Here is a 23,166-nt window from a genome sequence, read left to right on the forward strand (position 1 = left end):
ACCCTAACCGCAAAGGAAGGTTAATTACCTAAATCAACTTCAATGACGACATGACATTTTGCAGGATCAGTGATGGAGTGGCTACGTTCGGCATATGTTGGTCGGTGTTAATTTTCAACCCCCTTTTCCGATATTTTTTTTTTCAAGAGACTCCAACGGGTCGAGTAGCTACGAACCAATGGATGATGAGAAATTTTGCGAATTCATACACAAATGCATCATTCTTTGACGTTTTTATCAGCTGAAGATCTTACCTTCATAGGCGTCCAGATCTGAACAAATCTTTAACTCCTTTTCAAACCTTTTTCTTCGAAAAACCATTTGCTAGTATCGTTTACAGGAAATTATTTCATAACCAAGGACACACTTTCGGACGCTTTAGTTCAACTGAACCAGAAGCATTGTTGTTTAACCATGTAATAATATCATCATTTATTTTTTTCAACAACATCTTACGCCGTACTCTGATTATATACAAATCAGTTACATACATTACACATGTAACTTCCCAATTTGACAGCTACAACTGCTGTTATTTTTCTCATTTTCATTATCCTTGAAGTAACTTGAAGGGTATGGTGTTTGATTGAGCTTATTCTACCATCAACCTATTACACATTAGTAGGTTTCGACGAAAGAATTGAACGAACACAAAGCTATAACACTTTTTACAATAATATTCTCGTCGGGGGATCCTTCGATCCTTAATAAATTATAATGGGCTGGTTAGGTTTTTGTTTTGAAGATCAATAAATAAGATATAGGAGATGGCGGATGCGTTTGAGATAGAAAAGTTTAGGTTGATAGGAGAAGATATTTCTTTCAAAAGGGATAGGGATGGGGTCTTTCATGAGAGAAACACGCAAATACACAGACAGAAGAGTAACAATCGAGTCACACAAACGCACATTACCATACAACATGAGTGAACTTGGGATGAACTGGAGTGATTAAGGTGATAACGATTGTGTTTTGTGGTGGTGGAATTTAAGCGTATTTCGGATTCGAAATTTCCATTTTTTTAAGGGGAGGTGTTTCATTTCTGAATGCTAGCTTCGATTTGGGCTTGGATTTGTTTGACCGCAGAACTACCACCGATGGTGCTTCCGGTCGATCGCTTCAGGTAGGAGTTGATGGACTTCATCGAGCGGTTTTCGACGGCTTCCACCGAGTCCCAGTCGACGGAAAGGCTTCGAACCTTCATGGTGTTTTTCAGATTGTTGGTCGATTCGGTTTCCGTGTGATGGCTCATCATGCTGTGAACGCTGTTTTTGTGGACCTTCTTGACGATGAGGTCATCCTTGGGTAGGGTCGTGAAGCGGGACTCGGTGGAGATTAGTCTGTTCTGTTCGAGGTATCGCTTGGCCACGTTGTTCATCGCAACCGGAACATCTCGACTGCTCATTTGATTGACGCGGAACTTGGTTCGCTTGACGGTGGCCGTTTCTTGGGAAAGTTGTGGCTGTACGGTGGCTGAAGTCGTTTTGGGTTTCGGAGGCTTGGTCTTGCCGTCGGAGGAGGATTCTTCTTCGGTGATCTTTTTCTGTTTTACTATGGTTTTCCGAACTGTAACGGTTTTCGTGCCATCTGGGCCGATTTTGCTACTCTTGGTCGTCTTGGTGACGATCACTTTGGTACCTTCCGAGATTTGCTGAGTCTTCGACGAGCTGGTGCTGGTCGTTATTTCTTGTTGCATCTGTTGCTGGGTTTTTTCGGATGTTGTCGACGACTCTGCGATGACCCCACCGCAGGACTCGGCTGATGGCGATGATGGATCTTGAAGGTGGGAGGGTGTTTGAATTGCATTTCGATCACAAAACTTGGTGTAGTTTTCTTTAAATACGGAATCGTCGTTACAGAGGCTGATCGATTTGGGCAGGAACTTGAAGGTCGGAACCTTGAAGGTTTCGTTTGATAGGAAGTCCGGCTGCTGTGCTAGCTCGTTTAGCTTGTCCTGTGCCTTGGACGTTTTGAACTTGACTTTCGACTTGAGACTCTCGAGGTCCGAGTCCAGATCGGCAGTGCTCAGAGTTGGACTCAGGGGTGTTTGGGGCTGTGGGGATCCACTCGGGATGCTGTTGTTTTTCAGTGTACTGGTGGTGTTGTTGTTGTTGGTGGTGGTATTGTGCTGAGGGACTTGTGAAGGTTGTTGCGTGTCGTACTTTGTTGGATCCTCCTTGTTTTGGATTGTGGTAGACAGTTTTAGTAAGTCGGATAGCATTCGTAATTCATCACATACCTTCGTTTTGGATGATTTAAGCAACTCGGTGGTCGGCTCGCCTGGCCGATTACCGACAACGGACGGTCCGGGCTGAACTTGGAGTTGAAGTTGCGAATGATCTGAGAAGAATGAACGAGAATGATCAAATGGTGACGGCGCAATGACTGATGACGTTCGCTCAAAGCTTCTGTTGATGAGTTCGCTACTAGTATCACTAAAATGACTGGCAATGGCAATGGAAGTGCTAGTGCTATTGTTACTGCTATCATGATAGAAGCCATTCTTGTTGCAGTTACTGTTGTTATTGGAAACTAATTCTAGGGGTGCTAGTGCAGGTCGCAATGCAGTGACAGTTGCCGTGAAATTCTCACTGTTGTTGTTCGACTGACTTTCGTTTTGGTTAGTGCTAGTAGCGGCCACTTCCGATGATGATTGGTGGGGATTGGACGAGATCGACGAACAACAGGACGTTGTCGTGGATGATGGGGACAGTAGCAACGGTTCATCGTCGCCTGCGAAAAACGAGAAACGGAAATACCAATGGATTTTAGAGATTTTGATCTGCCAATTATCGGTTGTTGATGAATGTTTTGAATGTTGTTTTTTTTGTGATGGTGGGAAAATTTCGTTCTGCTTCGTGTGTTTCTTCAGGTTCCCGCTAGACTTGTCCTCTTCTTGTAAGCTTCAGTTCAGAGGGTTATCAGCAGATTAGTGGTGTTGTTTGCAGGGTTAGAAAGGGCCAACAGGAGCATAAAATAGAAAGAAAACATGTTAGTTCTTCTTCATTCGTTAGTCTCATCTGTTTTATTTCGCTCATAATTAACCACCTATTTGCGCACTTCTTTTAGCCATAGATTTTAAGTTTTTTTTTACATTTGTACACTAGAAAGTCTACCGATATCGGTGAACTTTCTCTAAACCTTAAATGTAATAATACTAGTGAGGTTGTGATATACGCTAAACATTTTAGGAAAAGGTTTCGCAAAATTTAAAGTACACTGCTCAGTAGAAGTTAGGCTGTTCGTTCAGGTCGGGTAGTTGTAGTTGCAGTTTCAATAATTCGACGATGTTGACGTCCGAGACACGTGCAAATATTCCGGAAGGATATGCAATTAATAGTAAAAAATATTTACGAGTTATTACTGAAGCCTTACAAGAATGAATAAAACTGGATTAAAAACAAACACTGGCTTCATGCCTTGTTGTACCAAGCAATGATTGTTGTAAGTAACACAAACTATTTATGAAAATAAATGATTTTTTTAAAGTTTATTTATACACAGTAAATTATTGCCTCAATTTCCAGCAAAAAAATTGCTGGAAGTTCCAAATTTTTGAAAACATGATTAAAAAAACCGCGGGACAAAAACCAGCAAAATTTTGCTGGTTTCCAGCTATAAACCATTTGCTGTGTAGGTATGGAAAGATATCGGAATACTGTGATGTGCTTATCATGTGCTTATGAATGATTCTAATCCTGATTCTAATTTTGATTTTCACCATATTTCTTAAAACAGTCATCATCCATTTTTGATCCAAAAACTGATCTTGAGATCTTGATCTTGTGTCTGATATTGATATTGTTCTTTAAGGTTATCCTGAATCTGAAACAGGATAAGGATTATTACAAGGATCATTGTAATAATCCTTATCCTGTTCCAGATTATAATTTTGAACCTGAATCTGAACCTGGCTCTAATCCTGATCGTGATTATCATACATATCCAATTCTTGATAATGATGCTTATTCTGATTCCTATTCTGTTTTCATAAATTCTTCACAAAAAAGTTCATTTTTTTCGAAAAGAAACGGTAATAAAAGCTTCCATTTACACTTCAAGAACTGCATACTAACTTAATTTAAACGCCTGAATGTTGGCAACAGTAAAAACGTCCTAAAGTTATTTCACAAAAGGTTTATAAATTTATGACAAAAATGACTATTTGTTCAAAGTCAAGCGCGAAACACAAATAAGCAAATAATAGCAGACAGAGCTTGAAGTAAAAAAAAAGTTAACTCTACTGTGAGGCTTTTTTGCAAGTACTACTCTCTGGAGCCACTACCAGAAATAACTTATCGAACCTTTCATCGGTGATTCGTACTTTGGCTGAACATTTTTTAACTTAAGCTGTATGAATATTCAGAGTCTTAAACATAAACATAGAATTTACGAAGATTTCGTGTTGTTCGCTAGAGTAGAGACGCTATTTACAGTAGAGTCCTTAAAATACTGATATCATTTCTGGCAGCCTTTCAATTTTTACATGCTGCCTACTCTCATTCAGTTAACTCCCGCTGCCAAGACTGTCCTATATGTAAAAACAACGAATCGAGAAAAACGGCTTTAAATATTTTTATAAAGTTTCGTGATATTAAGATAATTGTTGTAAAATATCGTCCATTGTTTTTTTTTGCTTTTGAATGTGCTGATGCAGAGGAGAAAATGGGCCTTATTCTGCGAGGCGAATGAAGTGACTCGTAGTCACATTAGTCGTAGTCACATGACTCTAGCCGGGGTATTCCGAGAGGCGACTCACTCACGGTGACTAGTTCATTGCCTCGATGGCTTGATGTTCATTTTGACGTTCCAGAGGCAATGAACCAGTTTCATCGGGTTCACCATGCGAACTGTCAAACATGTAAGGAACATTCAAAGCAGGTAGTGTGATATTCAAATTCTTGGATGACGTCACATTCATGAAGAATTTGAATATAACAAATGCATGAAAAAAAATCAAACCAATCTTTTTCGAGTATGCCCGTAAATCCCTTAGCGGAATTGAAATTGTCTTCCGCTCTAGTACATGATGAGAATTGAGATTTTCATTTTTGTGCGTGATAAATTTTCAGATTTAGATTTAAAAAATAAGAATTAAAAAGTAAAATAGCTATAGAGAATTCCAAATTCAAAGATCCAATTCAGATTGAAAACTGAAATTTCATTCTATATTATCGATTGTCAGGTTTATGTTAATGTTTATTTCTATATTAAGAAAAGGATTTTTTTTAAGGATTCAGTTCTTTTAAAGACTGAATTTCATTTTTTATTTAATTGTTTGTTTGAAATTTAAACTTTTAATCTGAAATATGTTTTATGAAGGTTTTTGTATTTGGAATTAGTTCTCTGTGGAATTAGCATGACGTTTAATCGAAAAATTCCTTTTCTTAATATAGAAATAAACATATGCAATTGTTCTGTCTCAATAACTTGAACAAATTAACATATATGTAGGTAAAATAGAAATTTATTTCTTAACATAATAGTTTTCAATAAAATAACCTCCTAGCCTTGAACATTTACAAATGAATAAGAACACCAACAATCTTTGAAAATTGTGTAATTTTACATCTTTAAACTTCTATTTCTCAAAAAACAGGAAATCTACGAAAAATATACATTTTTGGTTTTTAACAAGGATATGAATTTAAATAACAAATGAACTGAAATTTCAATTTCGGATTTGAACATGTTGAAATTTGTTTTTTTTTTAATTATTTGAACATGAAAACCTTTTCTATGCTGTATGAGGCCAGAACAAAGTTAAAATACTCGGAGATGAAACATTAAAAATAATAACCTAAGCAACCAAAAGTCGCGTTTTTACTTAACTCCGAACTCTGAAGTTCACATTTGGCTGAAAAAATGTATTACGGGAACTTCAGGTGACTCTTGTCGCGTAAAAGTTACTCAGGAACTTCCATCGCTCTTTGAAAGGTTAAACTATCGATAACGGAACTTCTAAGCGCTTTTAATGGAACTTCTTTCAAGAAGGTCGATAACGTTCGCGTAACATTCCAAAACGAACCATTAAGATACTTGAAGGTGTTTTCAAGAACCTATATGGGAAATCTAAGCGACATGTCAAAAATGTTTTTCAAGAAGGTCGATAACGTTCGCGTAACATTCTAAAGCGCACGATTAAGATACTTGAAGGTGTTTTAAAGAACCTATATGGGAATTCTAAGCGACATGTCAAAAATGTTTTTCAAGAAGGTCGATAACGTTCGCGTAACATTCTAAAGCGCACCATTAAGGTACTTCAAGGTGTTTTAAAGTACCTATATGGGAATTCTAAGCGACATGTCAAAAATGTCTGTCAATTTCTTGTCATGGTATTTGTTTTGTTTATATCTGTACTGATATTTACAAATGGAATTCAAGATTTTGTCGAATTTTTCTTATAAATGTTAAATAAGATATTCGAGTAAATTTTTGATGATGCGAATTTTTGTTATGATTCTTTTTGTTATGATATATTATGATATGTTATGTTATGTTATGTTATGATATGATGTTATGTTATGTTATGATATGTTATGTTATAATTTTGTTATGATATTGTGTACTGAAAGTCCTTTGAACGAAATAAGGTACCTTCTTATTGACCAACCCACTCAATCATCTCAAATGACATTAAGTTGAAAATCGGATGATACAAAAAAGGGTCGTTTATTTAACTTTTTGATATTTTTGCCATTATTTTATTTTTATGCCTCTGAAAATGACGTAGATTCGTACTCCTTTTTTGACGGATAAACAATTTCTATTCTATTCAATTCTGAAATATGAAATTAATTAAATTAATAAAATAAATGAAATTAATAAAAACTGTTAACGAAAGATTTCAATAATTATATTACTATAAAAATTCAGTTTTTAATCATTATAACTAACACATGTGCAAGCGCTAGAATCTTGTACCTTAGAAATCTGGCTATCTTATTGGACTGACATTATTTCGAAATTCATCAGAGATGAATTTTGCCTAAGATGCGTATATACTCAGGTGATGCAAATCTGATCGATTTCTTGCAAAATTATGTATATTAAATTAAACATTTTTAGTACAGTCGTGTTTTGATTTGTTTGCTTATTTTTTTATTGTGTTTCAAATTGTTGAAAATGTATGTTCCGACATTAAAAAAAAGTATCTTTAGTCTGTTTTGGTTGCCACAAAATTTTAACATAAAAATAAGCATCACCTTCTCTTGTATTTCATTTGGATTAACCACTGAGTTCATTCGTAAATGCGAGAAAAATTCATCCGAGCTGTCAAAAATCGTTACCGAAAACAAAATTGGAGGCCTCAAGATAGGTAATTTTCTTAAATTGATTTGAATTTATGTTTTTCATGCTAATTTTATTTCAGAACGCAATGGCTGGTACCCTGTACACTTATCTGGATAACTTCCGCGTCTACAAGGCCCTGATTGCTGCCTTGCTGCCCAGTTCTCTGGTTTCGCCAAATTTCGTGTTCGGCGAAACGAACAAGAGTGCCGACTTCTTGAAGAAGTTCCCACTTGGAAAGGTTCCGGCTTTCGAAACCGCCGATGGCAAGGTCCTGACCGAGAGCAACGCTATCGCGTATTACGTTTGGAACGAGCAGCTGCGATTCTGTCGTTCCTGTCGTTCGCGGACAATGAGCTGCTGCCAGCGGTGCATGCCAGGGATTTCCCGTTCATCGGAATAATCCAGTTCCAGAAGAACAATGTGGAACGTGCTAAGCAGGATCTGAAGGCTGCCCTCAATGCCCATTTGATCCATCAAATCTTCCTAGTAGGCGAGAGCCTGATTCTGGCCGACATCGTATTCGCCACCGGTACAAAGAATTCAAATACCCCGAAGACTGTTCACGGTATTCATGAGCTGCAACCTGATCTCCGGCATGTATCAGCGATTGGACAAGATGCGTAAGCGGGCCTTCGCTTCCATGTGTCTGTTCGGTGAGGACAACAACACCACAATCTCCGGCATCTGGGTCTGGCGCGGACAGGAGCTGGCTTGTGTTTTCTGGCCAGTACAGCAGCAAAGATGTGCTTATAGAAAGGGAAAAGAAATCAAACACGAATCCCAACCCAAACCAAGGACAAAATTTAAAATTAAATTTAGAAAAATGAAATAAAAAACGTATTTATAATCCTATTATTTTGAGTCACCAACAAAATTCGAATCTCCTCAATCGTTGGACAAATGACAGCTTAGACCGATCGAATCAGTTAAGAAATTTTTGCTTGAGTGACATAGGCTCGGTTGTGCCAAGATAAATCTTTAAAAAAAATATAGATTTTTCAACGTTCGTCAATGCTCATGCACATATTTCCAACGGACACTCACACATTTTCAGAAATGTTTAAAATTGCATATAGGAGAAATTCGTTTCAAAAGTAGCTCGAAAACAGTACAGATGTATTTTACTGAATTGTGTTTAATGGAAATGATTCGCAAATTTTTTTATAAAAATTTTTTAAGTAGAATTCCTTTTAAAAACAACATATTTTTTAAATCCATAAAATATTTGCCTCAAAAATTCAGTTTATAAAAAAAAAGATTTAAACTACGAAAATTTACCTTTGTTGTATTTTTTCAAAACCTTTTTCATCGAAAAACATTTACTTTAAAGTTTCTGTAAACAATTTCATTAAAATTTTGTCATATTAAAAATAATAGTTTTTTATTATTTATTTATTGATTTGTCTTTGGTTGAAAATAACCGTACAGACTAGTATCTTTAAAACTAAGGGAATCTGCTTACAGCTAATTTAAAACTACGCTTACTCATGTTAAAATCAAACAGATGGTACACTAAATTGAAACGTTCACAACATTTATCTATCGGATGATTTCTTCCATAAGTAGTACGGTGGTAAGGTATCCAGAGAAATTCACGTTGCCGAAGTGTCCTAGTGGATGCATACATGTTGACCCGTTGTAGAATGTACGCTGAGTCAACGCGGTAGGTCAATACATCGCAAATGAAGGTTTGCTGAAGTTCGGTGCGGCGTTTTTCGAGTGTGGTTAAGTTTATCAATGCACATCTTTGCTCATAAGGAGGAAGCTGAAGTGGTTCATTCCAAGGGAGGCGTCGTAAAGCGTACCTAACGAAACTTCGCTGAACACGTTCGAGGCGGTAGCATTGTGTGCTCTGAGAGGGAGCCCACACCTGGGCAGCATACTCTAAGATGCTACGTACTGAAGAGCAGTAGACAGCTTTCAGAGCATAAATATCATCGAATTCGTAAGTGTTTCGACGCAGAAATCCGAGAGTAGCGAACCCTTTAGCTGCAGTAAGTGCAATGTGCTCGGAAAATGTAAGTTTGTTATCAATTTTTACACCTAAGTCGAGAATAGACGTCACATTTTCAAGGCTTTCTCCGGAAAGTTGGTATTCGAAACTGATGACACGACGAGCACGGGAAAAATTAACAATCTTACATTTTTTAGCATTTGTTAGCATTCCGTTAAAATGACACCAGTTATCAAGTCTTGCGATATCAGCTTGCAAAGCGAGGCAGTCAATTTCACTGACGACCTTTCTGAAAAGCTTCAGATCGTCGGCGTAAAGGAGCGTATCAGATTGGAGCGTGGCACACAAGTCATTCACGAAAATGATGAACAGCAATGGTCCCAGGTGACTACCTTGAGGTACTCCTGACGGTGTGGAAAAAATCTTCGAGCATGTATTTTTTATTTTCGTGTAAGCGTGGCGGTGCGATAGATATGAGGTAATCCACTCGAGCAACCAGGTTGGAAAGCCAAGTTGATCCATCTTTGCAATTAATATCTTGTGCGGTACACGGTCGAACGCTTTCGCAAAGTCGATGTAAATAGAATCAACTTGACAACCTTTCTCCAGACTATTAGTTAACGAGCTAACATAACACATTAAGTTGGAGACTGTTGACCTTTTTTTCACGAAACCATGTTGAGAATCGGAAATCAAAGGCCTGGCGACAGCGTACAGTCGTCCATGTATCAGAACTTCAAATACTTTGGAGATCGAATTCATTTCTTCCAAGTCACCTGCGGAATAGGTTACGACTTCAAAAGTCACTTGGCACCGACTTGAGTCACGCCATTCGCCTCTGAGAATACGGTGACAGTAAAAAAAGTTCATTCAAGTCACCTAAAGTTCATTCAAGTCACGGCGTTCGCCTGCTAGAATACGGTGACTCTAAAAATCTAAGTCACTTCACGTCACTCGCCTCGCAGAATAAGCCCCAATAATGATGGGACAGCTTTGCGGGTATATTTCGCATGAGTATTAAATGTACCCGCGAAGCTGTCCCATGTTTGGCTATTATTTTGTCATCAATCATTTGATTCTATCTATCTATCTATCTATTTCCCTCTATCTGAGCTATATAGATAAAGATAACGTAAGTTTATCATAAGAATTAAGTAGGTATAAAATAAAACAAACGTTCTATGAATTTAACAACCTGTACCTTCATCTTTTGGAAAGTTTTCCGGTCGATGATTTTTTAGAAAGACTATAAATACAAATTAAATTAATGTTGAATCAGAAACAGCAAAGCTTATTTTTTCTATTTGAAATAATGAGAAAAATTGATTCAATATGACATACGCGTGCGCTACCAGGTACGCGTATTTTGGTTCACAGATTCTATTAAAGCCCAAGCGTCAAGGAACAGAATGACAAAAACTTAAAAAAAGGCTTTGTAGCTGACTATTTTGCATGTTTTACAACGAACAATTCAATAAGCCTCATATGAAGTTTAAAATAAATCAGTATGGTGGAATTTATCCATTAGGTTAAACTTAGCCTGTGCAAGTCATAAAATTGTTATTTTTGATTTAACTGTACTGTTTTATCTAATCTAACTTTCGTAATTTCAATGAATGCTCTTTTTGTCGCACACATTTTTTAAAAATTTGTAAAAAAAAACATTAATATTTTGGAAACAAAGTTATGAAACTTTTAAGCCTGGGTGACCAAACCATGACCATGACCATGACTGGCCTTTTGTGGCCCGGTCTTTCCGGAATAACCATGATCAATTAAATGTGTTTCTTGGTCTAAAATCCTTTGTAAAAAAATGTACCCAAATCTACACAAGCTACATTCGAACAAAAAAATCTGCGAAATCACCTCGACCTGATTGTATATAATGTAATTTTACAAAAAGGTTACCGCTTAATAAAAATTACAATTTTTATGTTCTTAAAATTGAATAATATTTTTTCACACATCATGTGTATTTTCCATCTCATTCTTCACACCATTATTGGTATGGTATGGCACACGTTCGTCGCAAAGCGTCACCCATATCAAAATATGTCCATATTCGAAAAACTTTTGGCATCAACTGGCATCAGTTTGGCGGTTCATCAAGGAGCTGAACTTCGCAGGAGACGTTTTGCTCGTGCTGTAATCTCTTCTGGAACTTCGGTTTCACCTTCATCCGACTTGAGCGATTCATCGTCTGTTAGGAGAGTTGAATTGAAGTGGGGTTCTGCACCATCTTCCGGTTCCGGCACGGCTTGATCGGCTTCAGGTATAGGTCGTTGAGGCTGCGGGTTTTTAAAACCAAATCCATTCATGAAAATCGATAACGGAGAATCGGTTTTGGATTCCTCCTCTTCGGACGGATGTGTGCGAAGCTGATTGGCAAGGGACCTAATGTGACGTTGGGATTCTTGAAGCTGAACGTTGTAATTCACACTGCCAATCCGCTAGATGACCATCCCGGACCAAGAGTTCTGAACTGTTTGAAAATGGCACCATGTTTTCGGTTGAATGTTTCAGTTTGGCGGTTCATCACGGAGCTGGACTTCCATTGAGTTGGCTTCGAAGGAAGTAGAAGTGATGACATTTGAAGGCCATCTTCGAGAGTTTTTCCCCTCGATCGAATCAACTTCTGGCTTAGCATGCTTTCCGTTGAAAATGTTGCGACTTGATTGCAAACCGATTTAAATGGAATAGACTATAGATCGAAAAGTTCTATCCATTCAATGCCGAATAAGTTCAAACCGGAAACCGACGTCACGAAACACCTTGCTTGATGGGTTTAGCCGTTGATTGTTACATCGCAGTTGAAGTCGCCAAGGAGGGTTAGCGTTGGTTTTGAGGAAAAAATGGAAATATCACATGGCAAAATCTATCTGGAGTGACACTGGCTGTCCGTTAACTACTTACTTACTTACTTAATGATCCCGCGCCGATCCTCCGGTGCATAGGGCCGTGGTAAAAGACCTCCACTGTTGACGATCCGGAGCCAGCGTCTTCACCTGGTCCCAGTCAAGATTCTCGTCGACAGTTCGGATTTCAGCGGCTAGGCTTCGCCGCCACGAATTTCTGGGTCTGCCTCTTCTTCGATGACCTTCTGGATTCCAATCTAGCGCCTCTCTGCAAATCTCGTTTTCATCTCTTCGCAGCGTGTGCCCAATCCATCTCCACTTACGTTCCCGAATCTCTATTTCTAGCGCCCTTTGATGACACCGGCGATGTAGTTCCTCATTCGAGATCCAGTTGCCAGGCCACCAAGCGCGGATGATGTTCCGCAGGCAGCGGTTTACAAATACTTGCAGTTTTCGCGTCGTTACCGCATATGTGCACCAAGTTTCGCACCCGTACAGCAATACGGATTTGACGTTTGAGTTGAAGATTCGGATTTTCGTTCGTAGAGAGATCTGGCGTGACCGCCAGATGTTTCGGAGACTCGCAAACGCAAATCGGGCCTTTCTTATCCGGGTTTCGATGTCTTTTCTGGTACCACCATCAGGCGTTATCTGGCTACCAAGATACTGGAAGCACTCCACTTTCTCAACTTGTTGCCCAGCTACTATGAAACTGGGGGGATTTCCTGTGTTGATCTCCATCGACTTGGTCTTTCCGACATTGACTTTGAGACCTGCTGCCTTGGAACTTTCGGTGAGGTCGTCGAGTTTGCTCTGCATATCTGGTTGTGTTTGGGCGAGCAAAACAATATCGTCAGCCAGGTCAAGGTCGTTCAGTTGCTCCATTGTTGAAGGATTCCACGGCAATCCTCGGTTCGGTGCACAGTCAATCGATCCAATCAGAATCTCATCCATTACGATTAGAAAAAGTAGCGGTGATAGAATACATCCTTGTCTCACTCCAGCAGTTACCGGGATTGGTTCGGACAAGACACCGTCGTGCAAAACCTTGCACGAAAATGCCTCATACTTTGCTTCGATGAGATGGACTAGTTTCTCTGGGACCCCTCGTCGCCTTAGAGCCGACCAGATGTTTTCATGGTTAAGTCGGTCGAATGCTTTTTCGAAATCAACGAACACCAGCAGAAGAGAGTCCTGGAATTCGTTGATTTGTTCCAGTATGATTCGTAGCGTTGTGATGTGGTCCACACATGATCGTCCGGATCGGAATCCAGCTTGTTGCCGTCGGAGTGTAGCGTCGATTTTCTCCTGGATCCTGTTCAGAATCACTTTGCAGAGTACTTTGAGGGTTGTACAGATCAACGTTATGCCTCGCCAGTTACCGCACTCTGTCAGGTCTCCTTTCTTCGGGACCTTTACGAGGATACCCTGCATCCAGTCGGCCGGGAATGTTGCAGTATCCCAGATGTCAGCGAAAAGACGGTGCAACATTTGTGCTGACAGGGCAGGGTCGGCTTTCAGCATTTCAGCAGGGATGCAATCGATCCCAGGTGCTTTGTTGGATTTCATGTTTTTGATTGCCGCTTCTATTTCAGCCAGCGAAGGCGCTTCCGAGTTGACGCCATTTATGCGACTTACTGTTGGCGCTTCGAGCTGCCGATTCTGTTGGCCATCGCTATTCGTGACTCGGAAGAGTTGTTCGAAGTGCTCAGTCCATCGTTTGAGCTGATCTGTTCGATCGGTCAATAACTGACCTGCTCGGTCTTTTAGCGGCATTCCTGCATTAGTCCTTGCACCACTGAGGCGGCGAGAAATGTCATAAAGTAATAGTGTCCGTTAACTAGAACTAAAGCAAATTTCCCCTTTTTTGAACATCCCTTTGGTTTCGGCGCTGGAACGCTTCTTTCTTCCGGAGCGCTTCTTGTCATCGGTGTGGTATTGAATGGTGCTCGAGATGTTGGCGGTGCTTTTGTGATTGCAAGAACAGTAACCTTCCTTGTGGCCGGTGCGGTTACAATTATGGCAAAGATGGTTGTTGAATGATGAGCACTCTTTCACAAAGTGCACTGTCACACTACACACTGCCAGCACGGTGACTTCAATAGTTTCGGAGAATTTTGCTGCGACGCGCTCGATGCACTTTTCATGTTTCTGACGGTGTGAACGGATGATTTGAATCATGATTGATGTTCAATCATCGACGTGACATCTTAAAATTGCTTTTATTTCGATCTCATTTGTATTAAGACCAACATAGAAATGACTAAATTTTCACTCCATGTGCTTGATGTCAAAGCCATGGATTGCCTCGATAATCTTTAAGTTTTCATGATTGCTTCGATGCATCACTCTGTATTGTTGTTTTGGTTTTTCGAAGTTAGACGTATTATGTCGTGGGTGACGCTTGGCGATAAACCTTTAAAAAATGATCTGCATCGTTGGGAGCTTTGAGAGCTTTCAAGCGGACATTTTGAGGAGTATAGAAGGTGTCATGAAGAAAGTAAGATCATATCAAACTATCGAATTAAAATCGTTAAAAAAATCACTGAATCAAATTCACGTGATAATAAAGATTATATTTTTACAGTAACTTCCAGGGACGGGTTTTTGTCATATTCATGAGCCAAAAATTGCGACTTGTGACCCATTATTTTCCTCACATGTCGTTAGTTTAGGATTTTATTCGACATGAAAAAAGAAAGAAAGATTTTTCCATTATGTCATTGATCATTGAGATCTCCAATGGTTAAAACTGCTTATGAGATAGATCACAGGCAGCTTCGTTTGCCAAGCTAATTTTCAATATGCTGTACTATAAAAAAGGCTAAATAGCAATAGTATAAATAAATGAAAATAGAGATAAGTGTTTGCTGCGCCTTTTTAAAAGATTCCATTTGGTTCCCAAATTTCATTCATTGCTCACTCTTTTCATACGTGACATTTTGACATCACGTGAATATGAATGGTATTTTCATTCACATTATATGAATATTTCTGTCATGACTGATCCATGACAGATCATATTGGGGTATAGTGACCCGAAATAAATTTCGCCGTCCATATGAATGAATGAAAATTTTCAAGCCTGAACTCCACTATTCACTAGTGCCGTTAGGCCTTCTTTGAAGAACTAACTGTATTAGAACGATTTTTGAGATAAACTGAAAAATGATGAAAATGCATATGGGTCAGTCTTGCGAAAATCGGCAGTAAAGGTTCGTAAGAAGAAGAAAAAAAATCGAAGCTGCTCCCCAAAATTAGCTGTTCCTCAAACTATTTTTTTTTTCTTCAAAAACCTTAACTGACATTATAAAATGCAGTTTTATGGAGCAACCTAAAATTTCTCTCTTTTTACAAGAAGAATTGCGTGAAAATGACTAATTACCGTTACAGAAAGGTTGTGCGAACTACATAATTTCATTGTTTCATGGAGGATTCTGTAGATACCATAGAATGTACTTATTTTCATTTTTTTTTAAATTGTCGCTCAATTTTCTTTTTAAATAATGAGATGAAAAAATACGCTTGAAGAAACATGTAGAACTATAATCCAGTGCAGAAGATTAAATTTTAATTTTGTAAAACAAAAGTGTTATAAAAAAATGGTATGCTTGTTTTATGACAGCAAATGGAAATATGCTTTAACATGCACGAAATGTACATCAAAATTATAACATCAGAGCTAGTAAAAAGTTGGATTAAAAAGTATGAATATGACGAAAATCGTTATTTTGAACATAAGTTAAATGAATTCATGAATTCGATGATTCTGTTACTATTTCAATGCTTCACAAAAAAACGCGGTTAACACATCTCATGTTCATGTTTTTCTCAACGAAAAAGCCTATTTACAGCAGCTCACATCTTTTGGTCAGCAGTCGAAGTTTGTTCTACGTTTCAGGGATAAGTCTTAACCAACAAAGGCAAATGGAGATCCCGAACGCACTCCCGATCTGTTTTGGAGGGAAAATAAAAAAGAACGGCAAAACAAACAAGTCGAAACGATAAAAAATCTGGTAATCTTGTCAGTTTTGTTGAAACAAGTCAAAAACTCCGGATTAGCTGCTCTGTGTTTAGTTAAGTAGTTGGTCTTCATTGTGGTCAGAAATTTTTTTGGGGTTTACGTTTAACGTGTTCTGGATCAATGATTTTGGGAGTATATACAGGGTTCTAGTTATTTCTGGTTTAGTTTTGGCTGAAGCGGCGGCGCAGGCAATTTCGAAAAAGCTTCGGATTTTGTTGAACCATTTTTTGTTTTGTTGTTTAAATTTTGATCTTAATTTCGTGTTGAAATCAACTGTTCTTGTATGTGTGTAGGAAATCTGTACAAGACCACCTACCTCTAGCCAAACTGCCCCTCCGCCCATTGGCATCCTGCACCGAGGGTCTCCGGATTATGACGGTGTCTCCACTGGGGGCGATCACATTTTCCGTGGCCTGTTCGAACGCGTAGCGATTGTTGGGCGTTTCGTTCCACTTGCTCACCAGATCTTTGAGATTTTCCTTGTTGAGTTCGCTTTCAGTCTAAAATAGTGTATTGAAGAACTTTAAATCACAAATCAATCGATTATACTTAAGACAAAGAACCTTGTTGGTGTTCGTTTCTAATAGAATTGGTTTGGTCGAGGGAGTATCCAGCAGGATCGGTGTGAAAATTGGGCTGCTCGATGGTCGATTCGTGGGATAATACTGTGGTTTCCGTTTGATCCATTTGTGTTTGAGGGCTTCTTCGGCTGTTAATCGTTCCCTTGGAAGTAAAATTTAAAAGATTTTAAGGATTCTTTCTTGATATGAAATTATCGCTAGGATCTTACTTTTGATCTTTGACCAAGCAGCGGTTGATGAAGTCGATCGCGTCCTCCGAAACGGTGTCAAATGCCTCATCGAGAAAGTCATACCGACCTATCGTGATGTTGCCCATAGTTTGGATATCATCTTCACCAGCAAAGGGAGATAATCCGGAAACGCTGTGTCGACATTTAGAAAATTACATTAATATGCGTCAAGTCATACATCAGCAACTCAACTTACAGTACATATGCTATAACACCCACGCTCCACATGTCTGTCGCAAAAGAGATCGCTTCGAAATTAACCACTTCCGGTGCGACAAATTCCGGCGTACCGAAAAGCACCTGAAGTTTGTTATCCGGATCGTACTCGCGTGCCAACCCAAAATCAATGATCTTAATTCGATTCCCGCTTTCCGTGATGCACAGAATGTTCTCCGGCTTGAGATCAAGATGGACAATATTGTTTCCATGAATGTAGGCCATCGCATCGCAGATCTGCCGCATAAAAATGGAACAAGCTTTTTCCGTCAAAATAAATTTCTCCTCCAGCACCCGATCGAACAACTCGCCACCTTCCACTCTATTTGACAGGAGAAAAAGAAAACCCGACAACAGCCGGTGTCATTTGTTTGACTTCAGCTTGTTTTCATAAACTAAAACCCACGACTTAACGAAAAACCGAAAACTCACAATTCCATCACCATCCAAATGGTGCGATCGTACTCGTAGGCCGCGTACAGCTGGGCGATCTTCGGGTGGTGCAGAATGTTCATCATCTGCACCTCGCGGTCCACATTTCGCCGGTCGCCCTTCTTCTGGATCTGGATGAACTTGGCCGCGAACCGGGTGGCGGTGGATTTTTCCTTGCAGATGTGCACCACGCCGAATTTTCCTCTGCCGGGGGAAAAAGATAAAGAAAAAAAAATTGAGCACATCAATCACTAGTTGGGTGAATGAACTTCAAAAGTTAATTAAGCCAAATTCTTTACACTATGTAAGTCAATTAAAAGAATTTCGACCAAGTCTCGTGTTCTGGCAGAAATCCATTCGTAAAAACGATTGATTCGTTATCTAAGTATTGGAAGTTTTTAGTTCATGAAAATTTACATTCTAAATTTACATTTTAGAATGGAACCAAAAGTTTAAAATTATACATATGGGAAAATGTGGAATAATACTTTGAATCAAATTATATTCAATACCAAAACTCGAATGAAAAAAATACCAAAAATGACAAAAACTGAATGAAAAAATTTACAAAAATGATAAAAATGATAAAAATGACAAAAATTAATAAAACGACAAAATAACAAAAATGACAAAAATGACAAAAATGACAAGAATGACAAGAATGACAAAAATGACAAAAATGACAAAAATGACAAAAATGACAAAAATGACAAAAATGACAAAAATGACAAAAATGACAAAAATGACAAAAATGACAAAAATGACAAAAATGACAAAAATGACAAAAATGACAGAAATGACAAAAATGACAAAAATGACAAAAATGATAAAAATGACAAAAATGACAAAATTTTGAAATTCTGTCATTTTTTTCTTTTTTTTCCATTTTTGTCTTTCGGTTATTTTTGTTTGTGTCATTATTTGATTTGATATTGAAACATTCCATATAAAGCCACCGTTGTCGTTGACATCCCAGAAAGTTGAATTTCGGCCAAAAATGTTTTTTTTCGAGAAAATACCATCTCGGTACTGGGTGTTGAGTGTTAATCTTAAGTTGTCCAGGTTTATTCAGTCTATAAAGCCTAAATTGGTCAAGAAGATGTATGTCTTTATGCATTTTTATGACGTTTAGTTTGAAAATTTATGTTTCTATTTTTCCGATTTCGTTTGGTCCACCCTAGGTGTTTTAGAGGGTAAAAAATCGAATCTTTGAGCACTTCGGGGCACTCCTAAATCCAGGGCTGGAAAACAAAAAAAAATGAAATAAAAAGTCAAATGTCAAATTGGTCTGATTAAATCACCGATCAGTGAGTAACAATTTTTGTTTTTTGAAAAAAACACCATTATAAAAACTTTTTTTAAGTTTTAAATTAAGTTTTGAATTGAACAGGTTTGCAAATTTGATCAAACTGAGAATGCCTTATACATAAAACAATAGTTTTGTTCATTTCGTTTGGTTCGGGCATAAATATTTATTTTAGGCTTTATTCCGTTCGAAAAGTCGTAGCAATCAAGATTTTGATCATGTCATGACTAAGACATTGTAATCGAATGTCGCTGACCAAAATTTAGTATCGCATGACATAGACATGCAAAACAGTATCAAAGTCGACTGAAATTTGATGTCTGACACTGACCTTTCGCAGCTCTGTCTTACACGACTACAACTCTTTTCGAAAACTGCTCAGTTTTTTGTCGAAAAGTTAAAAAAAAATGCTGCAAAAATTCTGCAGCGAACTTCTATTTTCCTCACCCAGCCATAAATCAAGTTCGATTCAGCTCCTGTTAAAAAAATACACTGTACACAACAAAAATTTCTTTTTAGTCTACGCAACCTAAACGCGAGTGATCTAATTTTTCACCAGTTTCAAATCAGATGTCATTTTAAACTTTTTTTATTCTATTTTTGGTTTGTTGGTATTAAACTAATTTTGTATGATGTAAATTATGTAAGTTTACACGCCCTGATCTAAAAAATATTTCCCAATATACATAAAATTACACCGAAAACAATGTAAAACATGGCAGATCCCTTTTTATCTTGTTTTCGCGTCGTAAGATATTTTGACTCGAGATTATGGTTCATTGTGCGCATAGCAGAAAAATTTTCTTTCGCAGTTAATGTTGTATAGCCCCCCGGACAAAATCTCTCAGTTAGATGAACAGAAAAGTGGTTGGTTGGATAATTGAAATGAAAAAAAGTGGAACTTCAAAATTCTCTTTCGATTGCAGGAACGGTAAATTATTGCAGTTACAAGGAACAAAAATCAAATCAAAGTCGAATTTTCTGGTTTTGAGAGCACCTGAATCCGTGGTCCAAACAGCCCAAATTCCGACCAAAGCAACTAGTTTATTATAGTAGTATTACACCAGTTTCAACCCCCCTTTTTTGATCTGGTAAAGGGATTGGTTCAAAACTGAGCAGATTTGGATCCAACTTTACGCAGTTCTAAACCATTTGTCAGTTAATGGAACACGAATGGGGTTGCCATTTTTTTCACTGCATTGGATCTAATTTTGTTGGTCCAATTCTTGTATAAATTAGACCCAAGAATAGACCACGGGTACAGGTGCTCTTAGCATACAAAAAAAAAAATACCGTAAACAGGGGGAACTTTGATCACGTTTTTCATTTATTTTTGAATATTTTAGAAGGGGTTGCTTTTTTGTAGAGATGTACCGAATATTCGGTTGGCCGAATATTCAACGCGAACATCACCCAAAAACCGTTAAGCCGAATATTCGGCTCACCGAATAGTTGAGCAAAATATTCGGCTGAATAGGCCGAATATTAACTTTTCAAATTTAAACAATAACATTATTGTCAATTTTTTTTTTAATAATTTGGATAATTTATAGGAAAGCCAAAAGTAATGTTGTAAAAGCTACACAATCATCAAAAACTTATGGTTTTAGTTAAGCACCTTAGGTGTATCTGTGTATCTTTCACTGTAGATCGTACAGAAGAATGCTCTTGAAATATCCAGACTTGCCCATAAATCCAATACGGAATTCAAAATTATTCAAATCTGGCCGGGATGCCCAGATATTGGTCAAAACCTCCTGGATTTTGCCCGGCTTTATTGAAATAATTTTCTAAATCAAATAAAAAATTTTGATTTCTCTTTGAAATTTTCAAGATTTTGTGTTTAAAAACGATTTTTAAACAATTTCAAATGAACATAAATGTTTGTTTAATTCTTAGATACGATTTTTATACTGCTGATGCGTTTTAATGAAAACATATAATTTCAAGTTATTTTCTTTCACTTTCATATTGTATGTTTTTTCCTTGATTTTGTTCAGATTTGCCCGTTTTTTTTTTCAAATTTATCATAAAATTGTCCTTATTTACCCAACCGTGTGGTTGAATGTATGGCATGCATAAGGTTAAAGCACAGACTGATAAAAACATCGTACTTTTTAACAATTATTTTGAAGAAATCTTGCTCGAATACCTCTCTCATCTAATTAGATATCAAAGTAATTTAAAATTGCTTGGCACTAGTTTCGACGTGTTTTTTCCCAGATTTCAGAGGAACCCATCACTTTGGTGATAAACGCCCTTGAAGCGACAAGTCATCTGATGTCCTTTCAGTTATTGATAAAATTTTTCAAGTCAGAGAGACCCCTACTTGAAAAAGATCTTGTAATACATCATCTGGTTGAAAATAGTCGAATTAAAAAACATGAGGGGCATTAAGATGGAAGAAATAGAAAGAAATTAAAATAATCGCTTTTGTATTTTTATTAAAAATTCAACAGTATATTCGACCGAATATTCGGATGGACAATGTTGCTGCATACATGTAGGGGTAAAAATTATAAACATTTCTCAATTTTTTTGGCCCCAAAAACAAATGAAATTTTGCCTTCATGTAATTCCCCAGGTTCTCGCCATGTTCCCATGTTCTTTTTTACTTCAAATTTAACCATGTGATATGGTTTTAGCTATTTTGACTATACGGGCTTTCTCATGGAAAATCAACGTTTTTTTCAATATCCAAAAATTATCACCAAATGACCATAAAAATAACTCTTAAACTAAACCTAAAAGTTCAATTTTCACATAAAACAACCCATTTGCTCCTAAATGCCTCAATTTGATCAGGAGAGATGTTTGTTTGTGAGCCTTCGAAAAACCAGATATTTTGAGATTTTCAAATTTCATTTTAAATAATATAAAAAAAACTTCTAATACAAACCAAATTTAGCTTATTCGTAACTCAATATAGGCTTTCAAACGTAGTAAACGTTTTTCAGATATTTTTACTTTTTACTTAGTTAATGATGATTATCTGCAAAAATTTCATGTTGATCACCCAGGTGATCAAAGTTTCCCCAGTTTACGGTACCTACGGGCAGCGCACAGTGGTACGAAAGGGCTGAAAGCGGAACTTTTTTCCTAGTGCATTTGTCTTTCATTTTATCTCTGGCTTCAGAAAATTTCTCGCGTGAGCTTTCATTACGTCGTATAAACGTAACGGCTGTTTAGACCACGGATAAAGGTACTCTAAGAGCACCTGTATCCGTGGTCTATTCTTTGATCTAATTTATACAAGAATCGAACCAACGAAATTAGAGAAAATCCATTGAAAAAAACTGGCAACCCCACTCGTGTTCCATTAACTGTCGAGCTGTTTAGAACTCCGTCAAATTGGGTCCAAATCTCATCAGTTCTGGATCAATCCTTATACCAGTTCTATAAAAAAAAGTTGAGTTGAAACTGGTCTAATGGACCACCAGTGCGGTTGCTTTGGTCGGAATTTGGTTCTAACCCAAACTGGCCAAAACATGGAAAATTTGTGGAGTTTCGGTGGAGTTGGTGCGACCGAGGTTATTTTCACGACCCAAGTTTCCGGTGTTTTGGCTATTTGGCTTTAGAGGAATGGATTCGATTCCAAATAGTCCCTTTCTTTCAATGGAACACCTTATCAGGCTGCTCAGACTTCTGCATTATTTGAACCGAAGATGAAGGAAAAAAACATTTACGGATGTTACATTTCTTGGACCCAAGTTCAAAGCTAATTTCTTTTTTTCTGCTCTTCTTTTTATCGCATTCTAGGATAGTATTTCATGGTATCTCACACACGGAGTTTTGTCTGTTAAAAACAGATTTTAAAATTTGAAATGAAATTTATTAGATGTTTTAGATTTAATAACCACATTATCGCAAGCCCAGATTCAACCCGGATTTATTCAGTTTATTTGGAAATCAAGCAAAAACTCATTGTTATTGTTATTTTTAAACTTGCGTTCGAAAACGATTTTTTTTATAGAAATTGTATCAAAACCAATATGATTTGTTTGTTTCAAAGCCTAAAATAAGATTTTAATCCTGTTGATGTGTTTTGATGAAAATATGTTTGAAGTATTTTTCTTCTCGATTTTTGTTGAGTAATTCTAAGTTAGATATTTTATTTTATGGCAATACTTTGATAGAATTGGTTTTGCGCATCATACTCCAAGATTAAATTTGTAATTTTATTGAATAAATTTTATAAATAGATTAAGAATGTGGCCGATGTGCACCTAATCGCACTAGGAATCGGCCTTGAAAGCTGATGATAGAAACTTTAAT

At 37.5% G+C, this 23,166-nt stretch overlaps 1 protein-coding gene across 8 annotated transcripts in view; it reads right to left on the reverse strand.

The window, feature by feature from the left end:
- Positions 1-417: 417 nt before the first annotated feature.
- The window catches only part of LOC129745763 (probable myosin light chain kinase DDB_G0284661), a 52,913-nt gene continuing 30,164 nt past the window's right edge, over positions 418-23,166 (reverse strand). For 3 of the 8 annotated variants that reach the window (XM_055739092.1, XM_055739093.1, XM_055739094.1), the window contains exons 4-9: positions 17,586-17,789; positions 17,134-17,475; positions 16,917-17,069; positions 16,690-16,849; positions 16,443-16,626; positions 418-2,733 (exon numbers count right to left, since the gene is read on the reverse strand). In XM_055739092.1, coding sequence (XP_055595067.1) covers positions 1,037-2,733; positions 16,443-16,626; positions 16,690-16,849; positions 16,917-17,069; positions 17,134-17,475; positions 17,586-17,789 — 2,740 coding nt within the window. In that variant the 3' untranslated portion in view covers positions 418-1,036. The remainder of the gene's footprint in view (positions 2,734-16,442; positions 16,627-16,689; positions 16,850-16,916; positions 17,070-17,133; positions 17,476-17,585; positions 17,790-23,166) is intronic. The other 5 variants (XM_055739097.1, XM_055739099.1, XM_055739096.1 and 2 more) reach the window with 5 other exon arrangements.

Source organism: Uranotaenia lowii, chromosome 2 (assembly GCF_029784155.1).
Source record: "Uranotaenia lowii strain MFRU-FL chromosome 2, ASM2978415v1, whole genome shotgun sequence".
Lineage (NCBI taxonomy): Eukaryota > Metazoa > Arthropoda > Insecta > Diptera > Culicidae > Uranotaenia > Uranotaenia lowii.